At 34.4% G+C, this 16,621-nt stretch overlaps 1 protein-coding gene across 3 annotated transcripts in view; it reads left to right on the forward strand.

Moving 5' to 3' along the window:
* The window catches only part of LOC149081624 (inactive dipeptidyl peptidase 10-like), a 273,617-nt gene that overhangs the window by 122,505 nt on the left and 134,491 nt on the right, over positions 1 to 16,621 (forward strand). For 2 of the 3 annotated variants that reach the window (XM_089237042.1, XM_089237040.1), the window contains exon 1: positions 7,361 to 7,622. The exons of the other annotated variant lie outside the window; for it this stretch is intronic. Coding sequence is in view for 1 of the 2 variants with exons in the window: in XM_089237040.1 (XP_089093166.1) it covers positions 7,590 to 7,622 (33 nt within the window). In the remaining variant the exon portion in view is untranslated. Of the gene's footprint in view, positions 1 to 7,360; positions 7,623 to 16,621 lie in introns of those variants that run through there. 3 annotated transcript variants of the gene reach the window in all.

Here is a 16,621-nt window from a genome sequence, read left to right on the forward strand (position 1 = left end):
CATCACCGAGCCGAAACCACCTTCTATAAACATGCAATTTTGTCAGTAGTTTTATTTCAGGACTAGCTAAAAAGGGATTTTTTTGAAATTCGACTCCGAAGGGTTTCAAAGGGTTCTTATAGAAATCACGGCGTGCTGAAACCGTTGAAGATACAAATATGTGATTTGGTCAATAGTTCCATTTCATGATGCAAAGACAGTATAAAGCGGTTTTTTTTTAAATTCCACTCTTAAAAGGGCCACAAGGAGGGGGCGGGGAATCACGCGATTATACAGATGCATTACGCCGAGGTGAAACCACCGAAGTGAAAAATATGAAATTTCCTAAGTGTTTTATTTTGTAAGTAATATAGAGACTTACTAAAAAAGGGATTTTTCAAAATCAAACCCCCCCCCCCGAGGGGCCGTGAGGGGATTCGAATGTTATATGGGGGAATCATTGTCAGGTAATTTTTAGATTACCAAATCCACGTGAACAAAGTCGCGGGTAACTGCTATTAAGCTAATAAAATATTCATTTTTAAACAATAAATGGTTAGAAAAGAAACAGAATAGAGAGGATCATCTAAATCAGGGGTCGGCAACCTTTTTTGGCTGCGGTTCAAAATCAACTAAACTGTGTGCATCAAGAAGACGTTTCTGGTATATAAAGTATATACGCGAATATAATTACGCTTTATTTTCGGAACTCAAGTGGGTCACTTGAAATTATGAAATGGGTCATCGGTGACCCCGCGGGTCATAGGTTGCCGAGGTCTGATCTAGATGCAATAATATACATCAAGTTCCGAAATTAAATAAAACGTTATTCCAAAATATATACTTCAAAAGGTTGTGTTATAGAAGAAGACTATTCTCAAAAGGGTTTCTACGTGTTTTCAACAAAAGAGATTCTTCCATTTTTCCGAGGCTTAGTTCATCCTGGATTGGAATATGCAATTTGGCTTTCGGCACCATACTTACGGAGAGGCACTGACTTGGTCGAAGAATAGCCACGCATGCTCTCAATGACACACGGGGCTTAGGGTTGGAAAAAAATGGAATAGTTTATCTCCTGGGGTCGTGAATTCTAACACAATTGACACGTTTAAAAAGAAATACGATTAACATATTGGGATAAATGGAGAAGCTATCCATACTTAGAATAAGACAACCATAATGTTTTTTATGCGCAGTATATTTTTATTTTGTCATAATTATTGGTTTTTTCTATTGCTCTTACTGAGTTTCTGTATTTTTTTGATATGGCTGAAATATATATTCGACATCCACATTTTTTATGGGCGTCTTTTTTCAGCCACTTCGTTGGACATTTTTTCTGTTGTGGCCTTTGTATTTGTTTTTATACCTCTCCAAATATAATGACTCCATATCACGTAATCAATCATACAAATAATAGCTTAAGTTCCAATAACAATATTTTTATATTTTCTATAAACACCAGTCTACATTATTTATTGCAACGATAATATAACAACACAATAAAACAACTGATCTGCATGTACATTTTCTTTGTTTCAGTAATACAAAAGTTCAATACAAAAGCTGGTAAAAAATTACCAGCCTGTATAAACCGCAGTAATAAGATTTATATATTAAGTGTTTAATTATTAATATATTAAGTGTTGCTGAACTAATATTCACCAATTAACCATCATAGACCTGCTGGGAGGACATTAAGTCCCTTGAGGTCAATAGTGTGTGTATTTTATTATATTACGTGTTTGTATATGTATACATGTTTGTAATCTTTGCATTTGTGTAATTAAAAAAAATAATAATAACTCGCAACGGAGGGTATTGATTATTTATCAGTCATTGAGTATTGTTACTCCCATTTTGTTTGCTTCTGAATAGAAGAAGGAAGACATTGTCTGATTTTCGAATGATACACGCCGTCTAAAAGCAAGAGCTCGGAAGTTTCCTTTTGTGTGCGTAGGGACATTCCACGATAAAGGATCTGGTGCGGTGATAAATAGCACGGGCAAATGCTTCCATTTTCTACCAGGAAATTCGAGCAATTCACAAGGGTCACGTAATTATGGGGCCCTCTGATTGCAGCTTTACCCGAGGTCCCTTCCAGAGGCAGATCATTGTTTTAACGCCAGTGAGGAGCTACACACAAATTTTGTCACCCTTCACCCATTCTAGTGTAGTTTTCTGGACTCATTCCTCCAAATTAGTCGCCCTGGACTATCGCTCACTTAGCGCCCCCTCTTTTTCGACACCGTAAATTTGCCTATGCGTCTAAGTCATTCTTTTGGTCGTTGACATGGTTTCACACCCGTCACTGTTTTCGGTCCTTGCTCACCAGGTACAGTAATTCTTTTCATTACTCACATACATGCACACTGTTTTGGTCACCCGCATACGCGAACACTGTTTTGGTCACCCGCATACGCGAACACTGTTTTGGTCACCCGCATACGCGAACCATTGTTTTGGTCACCCGCATACGCGAACACTGTTTTGGTCACCCGCTTACGCGAACACTGTTTTGGTCACCCGCTTACGCGAACACTGTTTTGGTCACCCGCTTACGCGAACACTGTTTTGATCACTCACGTGCTTGTACATTCTCTAGGCTAGATGTTTCCAATGTAGAACTTCTTGCGGAGCCCTTGATGATAGTGAAGCTATTCTACGGAAGTCAACAGATTTTTGTCAAACATTTTTCCAAAAAAAATGTGTCCCTACTGCCGTCTCTTTGCTGCAGTGCAAAATAAAAAAGAGTTAAGGCACCGCTTCTCACTTTACATATTGATTGTCTTACGTAATTGTGCTAGATCTTATCGTGGAAGCTCCTATACAAATGAGTTCCCCGTGTCGTGCCCGGGTGGAACTCCTGCGTGTTAAGATGGCCCTGGGTGTCCCGTAGAGTACGGGTTAATTCCACAGTTCAAGAATCTTCACTCTCATGAATGTCACTAGCGATAAAAAAAAAATTCCAAAAAAAGAACCATTCATTTTTGAAACTTATAATTTCCCAATGGAACAGAAAAATAGATTCATGATCTTCTGGTTCAAAAATGTGATGCTGCTATTTTTAAGTTGATCAGTCATCATAGAGTGTAGTCTGATTTTTTTTCAAACTTCATTCTCTCGTTAAAATTGAAAAAAAAAAACAAAGCTTTGCGAGTATTTGTAACAATAAAGTTTTCTTCTTTGAAAGGGTTCCGTGTCGTGTGATTATGCGAAACCCAAAAAAGCTGCCACGGAACTCCAGGGTTTCGCGGAACACCAATTGGAAATCCCTGCCCTAGAAGCAGATATAGGATCTTGCAAAAACTTGAAGTTTAAGAAGTTCCACTCATACAGTTTTTTCGATTACTCAAAAACAAGATTTTTGAACTTATTCCCTTCTTAAAACTGACGATTCATTTGGAGATGGTATTGACTCTTTTTCTAGATTCACTTATAAAAGTTCGAGACTTTTTGATGGAGAGATCGGCTCGCATTTGCGCTCCATAAAATGAATATAAAATGCAACTTAAGTATCAACATTCACATAAGACAATAAAAAGTTTTATCATCAGTTTCACCCCAGTTATGTTGTTTTCCCTCTCTTGTAGGTCCTTAAATCGTGAGGTGAACCGAAGGTGTCACAAAAATTAGCTAACTTATCTAGCCGTGGCATTTTGCACTGCTGCTTGTTGAATCGGCAGAGCAGTGATGGAATATCGAAATATTACCATTGAAGGTCTCTCCCATAATTATAGAGGACGACGCACAGTCGAAATTTTCTTCTCCAGTTGCTCTACATGATAATCATTCAGAAAAACTTTAAGAGATTGATTGTTCAACAGATGGTAACAGAAAGTCTCACAACAGGTGTGATGGTTGTGTGCCGCGCCACAACATAAGAGGGACCAAGAAGCAGTTGTGTATTCAGAGCATCCTGATCCTCTACGACGGTCGCGGTTCACTTCTGTGATTTACTACAGTCAAGGACAACAAGCTAACAGATGTGGCTGATACGTCTGTTGGAATCATGAATTGCCTTCAAAGCTCAACACCAACTGCATTGTCGAGGAATTTCATACAAATCAACTCCTCACGAACCATGAAGTCTTCTAGATACCTATCAGTATAGAATTTTTGAAAATTTGGTTGTGTCCAAATTTCCAATAATCGAATTCTCTGATATTTTAAGAACTGTATTATTTTTTGTAATCAAGATGAAGATGCTAAACGCCACCTTCTTTTCTGTTGCTCTTTCTAGAGCAAAGAAAAAATCTCCTAGAAGTTTCAAGAGACTGACGCTACTAAAAAATTGGCTATTTTCGAGATTTCAAGAGAAGCTTATTTCAAGGATTACGGACTCACTGTTCAACAGTTCCTCGAAAGTGACCCAGAAACGAGATTTGATGAGATCTAGTGGCAGCAGCAATACACTTTTAAATGAGCATATGACCTTGAGTAGAAGTCTCGTCTTCTGAGGTTGTCCCTGAATGTATTTACGCCGGGACAAGGATTGTGCTTTGTTATCTATATTATTATATATCTGTCGGACTCACCAGCTTTTTTCTTGAGTTAATGTTGTGATCTCTCTTGAAATCAGAAAATTGACCGTAATGCCATCGTGTACGTCGGAAAAAAAAAAAATTCGAAGTTCATAGGACACACGATAGTCTCAAAGCAGAGAATTCAGTTAACACTGCACATCAGTGAGCTCACATGTATTTTTAAATGCTGAAAGATTCATTGTGGTCATGCTAGTAGAGTGAAGCCCAATAAGGGCATTGAGGATGAGGTTTTAATCATTTATATAGCATTGAAAACGACATTTACAGAGTTTTTAGGTGCAGAGGTAAATTTCTTATGGGTGCATGCATGTATATATTTTTTGCTACTGTGTGCGTTGTTTTATGCGATTTGACAATGACGAGTTGTGAACTGAAAATATACTGAAATTTATATTTTAATGCAATTTTTATGTGTGTGTGGACGTAGTTTTATAATTCAAAAATAAGTTTTTGATGGATCAGAAGTAAAATTAAATTTTTATCCGTTCTATTTCTTCTGCAATAAAATCAGATAAATTATTTTCTCCCGATCATAGATATGCATTAGGAACGGCCACTGATTTTTAACCACTTATTGTAAATCATTCCGTATTTTAACCGTTAGAATGATATAGTGATCTTAACTCTCTCATGTTTATAGGCGTTATATCTTGCTTTTTTAAAAACATTTTAGGAATGACTACCCAGACGTTTTGTAAATAAAGCTAATTTCTCAATGAAACATTTTCCCATCTCACTTACTTTGCACTTGCTTTAAATCAGAAGATAGCTTATTTCATACAAAGAAGGCATTTTACAGAGGGCTTAATGATTTATGCTATGCCGGTTAAAGGGTTAAATCACGTGCAAAGTACCTAAAAAAGAATAAGCATCATTTTGAAGGAAATTTATAAATATCAGTTTATAATATTTTCAATGATACTTTTTTTTATTAATTTCTAATAATTTAATGACATATTTAATTTTAGAACTATACTACTACTGCTACTACTACTTAACCGTACATGTACCTCGGACACATTCTTCTGCGGAATTTCTATTGAATCGGTAAATGTCGTAACGTGTTGTCACGTATATGCGTGGTCTTAACGTATTTATGTTGTCAGGGCACAACAACTCTGACGACATAAATACGTTGGAAATAATAACTGGGATTAAGAAAATTTTCATTACAATTATATCGTAAAGATTATGAAATTCAGTTATAAGAAAATTTGACAAATCAGCGGAAAATCTATGCCGACTAACCAAAGGTTCGTAGACACTAGAAAAATAATATAAGGAGTAATCAGTGTCTCTAAGATAAGATTTTGTGACACAACACAATCACGAATAAATGGAATTTTACTGGACCACAACAGAATGGAACGTTTTCGTCAGTTTCTAGCGTTTGCAAGCTGTCTTTCGACATACAGATCGCCTAGGATGGCCATGTGAAGGGAAAGACAAGATTGTGCTTGTGCGTCAGTAGTGTAGTGAGGTTATGTGCAGAGAAAGTAATTTTTATGTCAATCCAAGTGGGATCGTTGAATACAAGAGCGCCCATCAGGACAAATATTTATCATAGTCTGAAGGAAAATTTGGCATTGGGGGGGGGGGGGGGGGAGTAGCTGGTGCTGTGTTACCCAAAAATCTCCACGAAAAACGTGTCATAATTGAGAGACGCCAAACAGAGACTAGATGGCAGATTTTGCAATGTACGTCACATACATTCAGAAGTGAATGAACAGAATTAATACCATTTACCATAATGACCATCAATCAAAATTCACAAATTACCATAAATTGAAACTGACTGCAGTTACCACAGATAACTATTATTATCACAATTGTCATTAACAATTTAAATGACAACAAAATAAAAATAAGTGCAGTTACATATGAGTTTAACAAATTAGAAGAGATTTACTATAGGGGAAGTAAATCAATTAAAATCATTAATGTTTGAAAATTTCGAATGAATAATAAGTATAGAGGAGAGAAAGATGTGTAGTTATATTACGGGTGAGCGGTTTGTATATTGAACATGGCTTCCAAAATCGATTCAGATGCCAAGAAAAAAAAATATATCAAAAAATCTCATGCACTAAGAAATAGTAAATAGTATCAACAAATCTTTATCTCGTACAAAATCTCGTCACTAGATGGCAGAAGGATCGATTGCCCTTCCTGGACGCTCTATTGATCCACGTTAACCGTGAGAAACTCTCACCGTTCTCTGTAAGAGAATACTGTATATCTCTCTGTCTCTCTCTCTCTTCTCTACTCTTTGCCAGAGTGTGTGTGTGTGTACACAGTATATCTTTTCTTTCATTTCCAAAAAACGCGCTGCAGAAGCAGCACCAGTATCGCGTTCACCTTCAAAGCGAATTCCGAAACAAGGGTCCAGGGTCACAGAAAATATTTCTTTTTTTTTACAACAATAATATTGAATACACGGGGTCGAAGCAGCAGCAGCAGCGCCATTCAAAGAGCCATTTAATGCAACAACAACAAATTTGTGGTGGAAAGATCTAGTTTTTAGATATTAAAAAAAAGTAATAAGAAGCGCGAAGCAACAATCAATTGAGAGAAAAAAAAATTCTTTTTCTTAGAATATAATCTCTTCTTCTTTCTTGTGTGTGGGCACCACCGTCCTTTCTTATCATCATCCATGTTTACGAGATCTCGGCAATAAAGGAAATATTATTGTGGCACGACCTCCAAAGAAAAAGCAACAAGAGTTTCGATTTCCCGGAAATATCCTGCATCAACAAGATTTTATTTTCGGAGGATGACTAAGTCGTTATAAGAAAATAATAATAATAATAATTATTATATACGAGTCTCTGTCCTCTATATTCTCGGCGTCCTCTTATACACGAATATATTTGTCTATTTATATTAACCCGTGCCTTCGAATATCCTAATCTTGAGGAGAGAGAGAGAATTGAAGAAATTATAAATAATTTGAAGGAAAAGAAAAAAAAATTGGTTTTTGTTATAATCGCATGATAGGCAAAGAGAAATCTTCGGTATTTGGTGAATCGAAGATCAGCATCAGAAGCTGAGTGGTGCACAGCCATGACCGACAACTACGCCAGTTACGACAATGAGGTAGGATGAAATGACTATAAATAGTAACTTTTCTTTCTTTTTCTTCATCATTCTTTTATTTCTCTTCGCTTATCTATTTATTTCTTCACCGTTATTAAGTTAAGTGGTTTTTGCTGATCGTATTCACTCAAGATTTCTCGGAGCATCTATTACAGCAGACGTTTCATTTTTCTGTTAGTAAAATGGGAGAAGAAGAAAAAACACCCTTCACCGGAAAGATAGTACTTTACACATGCTTATTTACTTATTAATTCTGATCGAATTAACGTCTTAATTTTTTTAAATATTTGCCACATTTTTTTATTATAATCGCTGAATTTTATGAGAATTAGTTATTATGGAATTAGTATTGTTATTCAATTCGCGCACTTGTTAAGGGGTGATTATATTTTAACTATTTATTTTTATTCGGATACATCATATTGATCAATGAGATTGATTACTTAAATCGTTAAACACGTTCATTGTAGGAAATAAGATTGTTATGTTTGTTACGGAATGGTTATTTATTAAACTACTATTTTACACAAATTTTATGGGTGTTTCTACCGAAACATTGGGAATTTCGATATTTTTGAACTTTAAAACATTTTTTTTCCATAATGTACAAATAATTTTAATGTATAAAAATAAAAGAGCTAATAAATATACCTGAATGACAACTGATAAGCTTTCCCTTCAAAAACTTTTGACAATTCAAAATGTGCATCATTTTAAGTAAAAATTCAACTTTAGGGAAATTAATGGAAATGAAATTGAATAGAAATAGATAGAAATTTAGAAATATATATACAGAAACCGATATATAGGAATACGTGAAGAAATAGATAGAAAAATATAAAGAAAAAGATACAGAAATATATGAAGTAATAGACATAGAAATATATGAATAAGTAGATAGAAATATATGAAGAAATAGATAGAAATATATGAAGAAATAGATAGAAAAATATATGAAGAAATAAATAGAAAAATATATGAAGAAATAGATTGATTTTCAATTTCGTGGATCTACATATTGTGCTTGTTAAAATTTTTTTATCTCGTTATCGTCGGTCTTGCTATCGGCTATGTGCTGATCCTAATCTAAAAATTATTATGTTATTGTCAATTTTATTCTCTGCTATATCAGGTCTTTATATCAAATTTCAATAGTTTACAGAAATAGGATACAGATATCGATAAATTCTATACATCGATTTATTGTGAAGCTTTCGTGTTTCATATTTGCTTAATTTTGATATTGCATTTACCATGCGTGTGATTAGTATATATGATTAGTATGGATTTATTGATATTAGTATATAACACAATATTACCTATTATAATATGCTTCAGAGTTTAATAATTTATTTGAAAGAACATTTTATCATCAACTTCAACTTATATGGATTAGAATATTCGTGTTCCTACATGCTGCAATGCTGTAATACTCTTAACCTTTACTCAGATAAAATAGTTTTTACTGACATGTATGTTGATAAATATTCAAAAATGCAATCTTTATAAATGTTTGAATGCAAGTATTTCGAATCAGATCATTAATTCACATTGAAATATAGAAAATACTTTAGATATACCTCGTATTTCTTTTTCTTTTTTAGACGAACATAGTAACTGATAATTTTCGAAAAAGTAGTTTTTATGAATGAAAAGCGATAACGAAAATCTTACTTTCATGAATATTAGATAAATTTTTGTACTTTAAAAAACTCATATAAAGTAAGATAGAACACGCACCGGGAACTTGTGTTACAGTTTATTCAGTGGTTTAATAGTGTTATTCGAAGTAAATTTCACATCTAGGGTGAAAATGCAAGAAAAATGAATAAAATTATCTTATACAAGTTAAAAAAAATGTTTTTCTCTATAAAACTTCTAGAAATAAAATGAAAGAAAACATGTATCGCAGAAAATACAAGGAAGTGCTGTGGCATATCATTTGGCAATCACCGATTCACACCTTTCATGACATTTTCAATTCAAAAATAACACGGATATACGGTTATGTATCATTACTCGATAAATTATCTTTAAATAAATAATTCTAAATTTTGTTTGAAATTAGTTTCAATGCAAAGACATTTCCGTAAAAATAATATGCTCTTTTATTATTATTATTTTTATGGATAAATACTAAAATGTTAAATCAAGTATCATTATTCTATTTGAACAATTTTAAGTAACAGTTTTTAATTGTAAAATCAATTTCTTCAGAAGTTTTAAAATTATACGGAAGAATAGAAAGAAAGAAGTCGATAAAAGTTAATAGTGAAATGAAACGAATAAAAATGTGGATATAGCAGTGAAATTACGTGGTAAGTGATTAAAAGATTTCGATAGACTTCGTCTTACTCCTATGGGTTAATTATCGAGCTTATTTTTAGTTCGAGCATTAAAAATGAGATTAATTCGTAATTAAATTAATTTCACAGACATTTAAATTTTGTTCCCAAGTATTTATTCCCCTCTCCACATGAACAGAATGTTAAGAAACATACAAAGATATGCTGTATCTTTTGCAGAGTTAGAATATTCACTTTTTGCTTCCTTCAATGCAATTCTTATATTAGAAAAGTTATCGAATGAACAAGGTTATTTAGTGTATCTTGGTGCATCGTCGAATGAAATCTTGACAAGGAATAAGACATAATACGAGAAAGACAAAAACATAAGAAAACTCAAGGGGTATGAAATTACGTCATCTCATAGCAAAGTCTTTGTTTCCTTCGAAAATGTTTCACAAAAACAAGATCACGAAGAAAATCACTCAGTCTGTGTGTTGTATCCTCGAAGCTTGTTGAAGTCTTGTTCGGGGTGATTAATTGTACCGTTGGGAGGATGGTCTCTCTGTCCTAAGTTTCTAAGAATTTTAATTTCCGCTTTAGCGTCTTATCTTGACGTTCATAAAAGAGTGGATGAGTCGAGGAAAAAGCAACTGAGACAAACACGGGGTCGTTGTAAGTACTCGAGAACTACTTTCGCTGCGACTAATTAATATTTTTTCACCCTTCAACTACAGTTGGTTGTTTCTCTGAGAACGGATCGAGAAGTTCAGTGTGTAACTTACTTTATTACAATGAAAACAACATGTTCCTAACCTTTCTTGATGATCGTAAAAGGTACCGTGTAAAGCATTTTGTGGTTAAAAAAGTTTTTATTTATGGAAAACAAGAAATGTGTGATTGCCATTCACATTATGCATCTATTTTGCTGCGTTTTTTTCTTAAAATTTATCGAGATTCAATTGATAGGGCGATGAGTCATTTTTTTAAATTTCAATTACAATCACTCGTAATGCAATTTCAAATACATTCAATCAGACAAAAGTACAAAAAAAAACACAGTGGACGTCCAAAATACAAAACAATGCAATATAGACAAAAACCAACAAAAAAAGAATAAAACATACATTTTGTGGCCTGCAGAGAGTTTGTATTCCTTGCATCAGGTCTCGATAAGATACAACATTGTTACAATGCTATAGCGTTGGATACTATCGTATTTTAATTAGTTATCATGGTTTTGCCCTCGTTAATCTTATCTCAGAAATATTCAGGCGGGCTAGTGAGAGAGATCAAAATCTGTTCTTTTCATGAAATTCAGATTTTTCTTAACAGCAAATGAATCAAACTGTATTATATCTGCATAATTCAATTTCTTTTCTAATTGATGGAATGCCTTTTGTAATATTTGTAACATGAATTGTATTGTGATAATTCTATTGAAATATTTGAATATTTTTACGGTTTTTTTAGAAAGTGTTTGGTTTTTGGGACGTGATATATTGTTATGTCTAGCTGAATTTTTATTCTGGTATTTATCAACCAATTATTGTTCAGTAGTGTAAATTTAACACAATCCTGTGGAATATAATATAGTTATAAATATATACAACTATTAGTGAGATTATAATTATAATATAATAATAATAACCAAGTATTTCGTCATTTATTCGTTCAACCCTTCCCGCTGTTTTATAAATATCACTGATCCGCATTATGACTCACAAATCGGAAATAAATAAACTCTCTGTAAAACTTTTTTCCTGATTTTGTGCGCAGATGATAGTACTCTTAATCCCGAACTCGGAGATCAATATACAGAGGAAAAGACGTTTCTATTATTAATACAGTTATAATAGACTTATTTCAAAGGGAAATAATAGAGTTATTTCAAAGGGAAATAATAGAGTTATTTCAAAGGGAAATAATAGAGTTATTTCAAAGGGAAATAATAGAGTTATTTCAAAGGAAAATAGACCTATTTCAAACACGACTCCCTCCTTCGAATATCAAAATTTGAGCAAAATCTGATTCCGCCCACATTGTCAGCTGATCTGAAAGGCTGGGGAAAATGTTTTATGGAGAAAAAAAATTTGCAAAGCTCTCAGGGCTCGTCGAAATAAGAGAGTTTTAAGGAGGCGAGATGTTTAGTAACTGAAGAAATTCAAATCAAGTTAGGCAAGATATTTGGTAAGTGCCAATGAGGAGATTGAAACGAGTTATTTCTGAAATTGATTTTCAGTACTGTAGTAAAAGCCCTCTAATCCGAACTACTCGGGATGTGTTAGGATTAGGTCTTCAATCGGATGTTTATGAAGGGCCATAATTCTTTGTTTCTATTGGTTGTCCGATCTTCCAAAACACGATAAAAATAAGAAACAACTTATTAGTTGGAACTTTTTTGTGTTCCTTTATCACTTTCAGTTTCACCACGTTTGGAATCCATTCAATACTATCTGTAATGAAATGTTATCATGTGTGTGTAGTGCGCTTAAAAGATAAATCTGAAATATTTGAATTCGAAGTCAAGAACTCTTCCGATTACGTTATTTACCTCCTAAATGACGAACAATTTCAATCCATTTAGATTTTTCAAGTACTCGCTGAATAATAACTTCGTGGCTTCTTAACGTGCTCGAATGTAATAGTAGGAAAACGACATTTTTGACCATCACGATTGATCGATTTTGACGTAATTATTTCCGAGTAAAATGAGAGGAAAATCGGAAAAACGCACATAACGGAAGACTCAGAACATTAGAATCGCTTGAATTGTTCTTCTTCTCCTCGATAAAACAAAAATCGATATGTGAGTAAAATTCTATTCGTTGTGTTTCGATAGCTTTTCTTACTAAACGACTTAATGACCTTCAAAAGCCGAAAAACATTTTCTTAAAAAGGATTCGCTCGTAAATGGAACAACTTCCCGCTTCATCCCATTTTTGGAAATGTTCAATGAAAATTCGTTATTGTGGCAAAGGAGCCACTTCTCTCTGAGCCATCATCTTAATGGATGCGGGAAATGGAAAATGTTTTTGCGACAACAAACATACGCTTTTAACGTGAAACCCAAATTATATTTGGCCGACTATTCATGGTCGCAAGTTTCTAAAAATTTTCGTATGTAATCGGTTAGTTTCTTTCAAATCAAAATGCGTTTCCTAGAGACCATATATCTTTTCTTCAAATGGGCAATGATAAAATATTGTATAGGTATAGCTCGCTTAAATTAAAGTTAGTCGAAATATGAAATATGAAAAACATAAAAATTACAGAATGTCTGTTTAAATTTGTTTTACAGCTCGAAAGTAGTTATTATTTGATATAAACCAAACTATATATATATATTCTGTCCTTCAGATTCTACATCGTTACATTTAGAAGAACTGAAAAATTGTACGAATTGTGTACGAAATTTGTTGAAAGAGACTGTTTTCGATGCAAATGGATAAATTCGGTACAGGTTAATTTACTTCGCAACGTTTCCTCAACGATGGTGGCTAGCATTATCAGGGGCTGTCTACGGTTCATTTTTGCATGCTGAATTAGAAAGGCTTTTGCTAGCTACCAAAATCTTCATTTTTATCCTCTATAAGGTTCACCCTTATAAAAAGTATTGAAAAATACAATCATCAAAAAAATCGTATTTACAGAAGCGGCCCGCTGCACATCACTTAAGTGATCCGCAGCACATTAAGGGAGTATTTAACATTTGATCATTTTTGTCGCACCACGGTCATTTTCTGCATACGAGGGCTAATTAGACCGGGACCTGCAATTTATTGCCGATTCCGAACGGCAGGCTTGTTTTTCATACTCATCGAGAGGTTGGTGCGCTAACCATTCGATGGGGGACTCCCTGCGGTAGCAATTTTTGCTGCGGTCAAGTCGCCGTTTTTTGTTGTACCCCTGTGTCAGGAAAGTTTTCTGACAAGGACGAACTGGGTATCGAACTCGCGACACCTCTAAACATCCTTTGGTACTTTAGGCGAGCATCTTATCGACCAGACTCGTGGCACGTTCCTAGATCACTTGAGCCTGACAAGCGGGACAGTTTCAGAGCACTTAAGTGACTCGCGGCCCATTTACAGATCACTTTAGCAGACTGCGATACTGTTCCAGATCACTCAATTAAGTAGCCCGTGACATGTTTTCAAATAAATGAAGCGGCCCGTGCCCTCCTAATAGTTGAACACTCTTGGTTTAGGGAATTTCTAACGAATTGGTACGGACCGGAACGTGTGTTCTGAGCGTATGCAAAGTCTTAACGTAGTTATGTTGTCAGAGTTTCATGTTCTAGTAGTGCTGCCATCTGTCTTCCATATTTTATAGTATAAGTGGCGTATACCTGTAATTCCAGATTATGTAATTATAGTGTTGAAGGTCTGCCCGATCTCTGAGAAGAGACGTTCCTAAATTGGAGGCCACTCCATATTCGCGATTTGAACTTGGAAAACTGCAGAAAGCAAACCATTCGTTGCTTAAGCGAATCAATTCTGTTCAAACAAGTTAGGGATTCAGACATGGATACAGTGGTTTTGTCAATAGTTTCTGAAATTTAGATTAGAGTTTATTTCGCCTACCAAGTTGCATAAAATAACTGCGATGAGATTAACATCCAAAAACGAAGCGTACGCAGATCATCATGTGTCATTCATTTTGAATATATAAAAGGTTTATTTTAATTGTCAGTGCAACAACTAGTATATTATCGAAATTTCAGAACAAACTCTGAAGATATGGAAAAAGAGCGACAAATTTATTTATATGCAATTTTACCTGAATTATTTTAATGAGATATAATGAATTAGTAAATGAACAACAATCTTTATAAAAATAAATGCTGTGAATTCGTTTTTGCTGAAATTCAATCCAGAACTGCAAAAATTTAAGAAGAAAATATTATATTCTATTCTTTCAAATTATTTTTTCTATCATAAATATAGTCTTTGCTGAGGCTGGAACTTTTATGGCACGTCATATTTTCTTATAACAAGTCATTATTTGGGCATTTTTGAGCTATTAGTCATATTTTAAGCATTTCTGAGTGATCGGCCATATTTTAGGACTTTTCAAGCAATCGGTCATATGTTTCGTTCATTCATCACCAGGAATTTTTACCTGTAGACATTTTCTTCAGAGATGTAGTTCTACAATGAATGCACTACGATGAATTAATTATAAGCCAACCATAAATATGTTCTATGGGCATTCTATAAAATTTTAACATGTATATATATATATATTTTAACATGTATATATATATATTTTAACATGTATATATATACATGTTAAAATTTTATAGAATGCCCATAGAACATATTTATGGTTTGGTATTAGAGATGGTATTTTTTTTCGGCATGAAATATACTGAGAAAATGAATTTTCTGGATTTATGCAGAAACTGATATTTGGAAAGAAAAGTGATTTGCCTCCTCCGGGAATCGAACCCGTGTCCCCTTGCATATACGGTGGTATATACTTAGTATATATATATAGAAAAACTATATATATACTAAGTATATATATATATAGTTTTTAGTTTTTTTGATTGCATTTATAATTGGGTTGCTGTATTTTAGAAATGTATGACATCCATATTTGTCATGGGCATCTTTTTCCTCAGCCAACTCGTTGGGCATTTTGCCTGTTGTGGCGTTGTATTTGTATTTGTAAGTAATTCTCGTCTTCTTTTTTCTTTGGAGGTGGGGGAAACTTTTGCATTCCCAGTGTGGCCACTTTATTTGTCCTTTGGACCTTTGAAGATCCTTTCGCTATGTTTCTGAATGACACTCCAAGCACTTGCGAAACATTTTGTTCATTAGGACGCTGGAAATCTTCGCGTCCAATACATTTTCATCATGCCTAAACACAGGGATTTTTGTGAGACGGGCAGACCCGGTTTAACTGCCATTCCCTGTCACTGTAAAATTCCAAAGCTCTAAAAGGTTTTTTTGCATTATGTTTATTTATGGGGTTTTTTCCAATTTATTCCCTATAAAATTTTATAGGAAAAACGAGCTCCTTTCTCATGTTTGGTAGTTAATCTCCCGCCCTACCCTTTCTTCAATTCTGGCACCGCCTGAAGTTTGTTCAAAGCCAGTTACGGAATTTTTTCCAGGACTTTGGGACGAATAATTTCAGCACCGATGGTAGCCCCTGTGCGGTCATGTGGGCATCGTGAGGGTCTCACATCACGAAGACATAGGTTTGAATCCCACCGGTGGTTGACCGAAGTTGGTTTTCTGTCGTTTTACAGCTGCAAATATGAGTCAATCCTCCCCGTTGAAAAGTGTGACAGATCTTGCAACCACGGGTGCAGCCAAAAAACAAAAATTATCTTTGTCACCCGCGAAAGTAAATACAGATTTAGCCACACCATCATCGTAATTTTGAACGCATGAGAAACAAACTTTCCGCCTACCCTGGTCCAGCTGTCGGGTCACCACTCACCACCGCTTTTCCCCGGTTTCGGAACTGCCTACAACTGTACAAATTTTCAAGCATTGCACTTCACTCACAATTCGAAACACAGATGGCAACACTGACTTCATGCACAACATTAGATATGCACGCAGACAGTTAAGTATATCAGTTAGGTATATAGAACAGTGGGTTTTTAATTTTTTCCTTCAACCAAACTCTTTCCTTCCCGCACCTCCAGCACAATGTGACTTACCTTCTCGTATCCCCTTGGATAATACATTTTTTATA

This window comes from Pholcus phalangioides, unplaced genomic scaffold (genome assembly GCF_987345545.1).
Source record: "Pholcus phalangioides strain wild (caught in Gottingen) unplaced genomic scaffold, Ppha-v1.0 ptg000009l_1, whole genome shotgun sequence".
Taxonomy (NCBI): Eukaryota; Metazoa; Arthropoda; class Arachnida; order Araneae; family Pholcidae; genus Pholcus; species Pholcus phalangioides.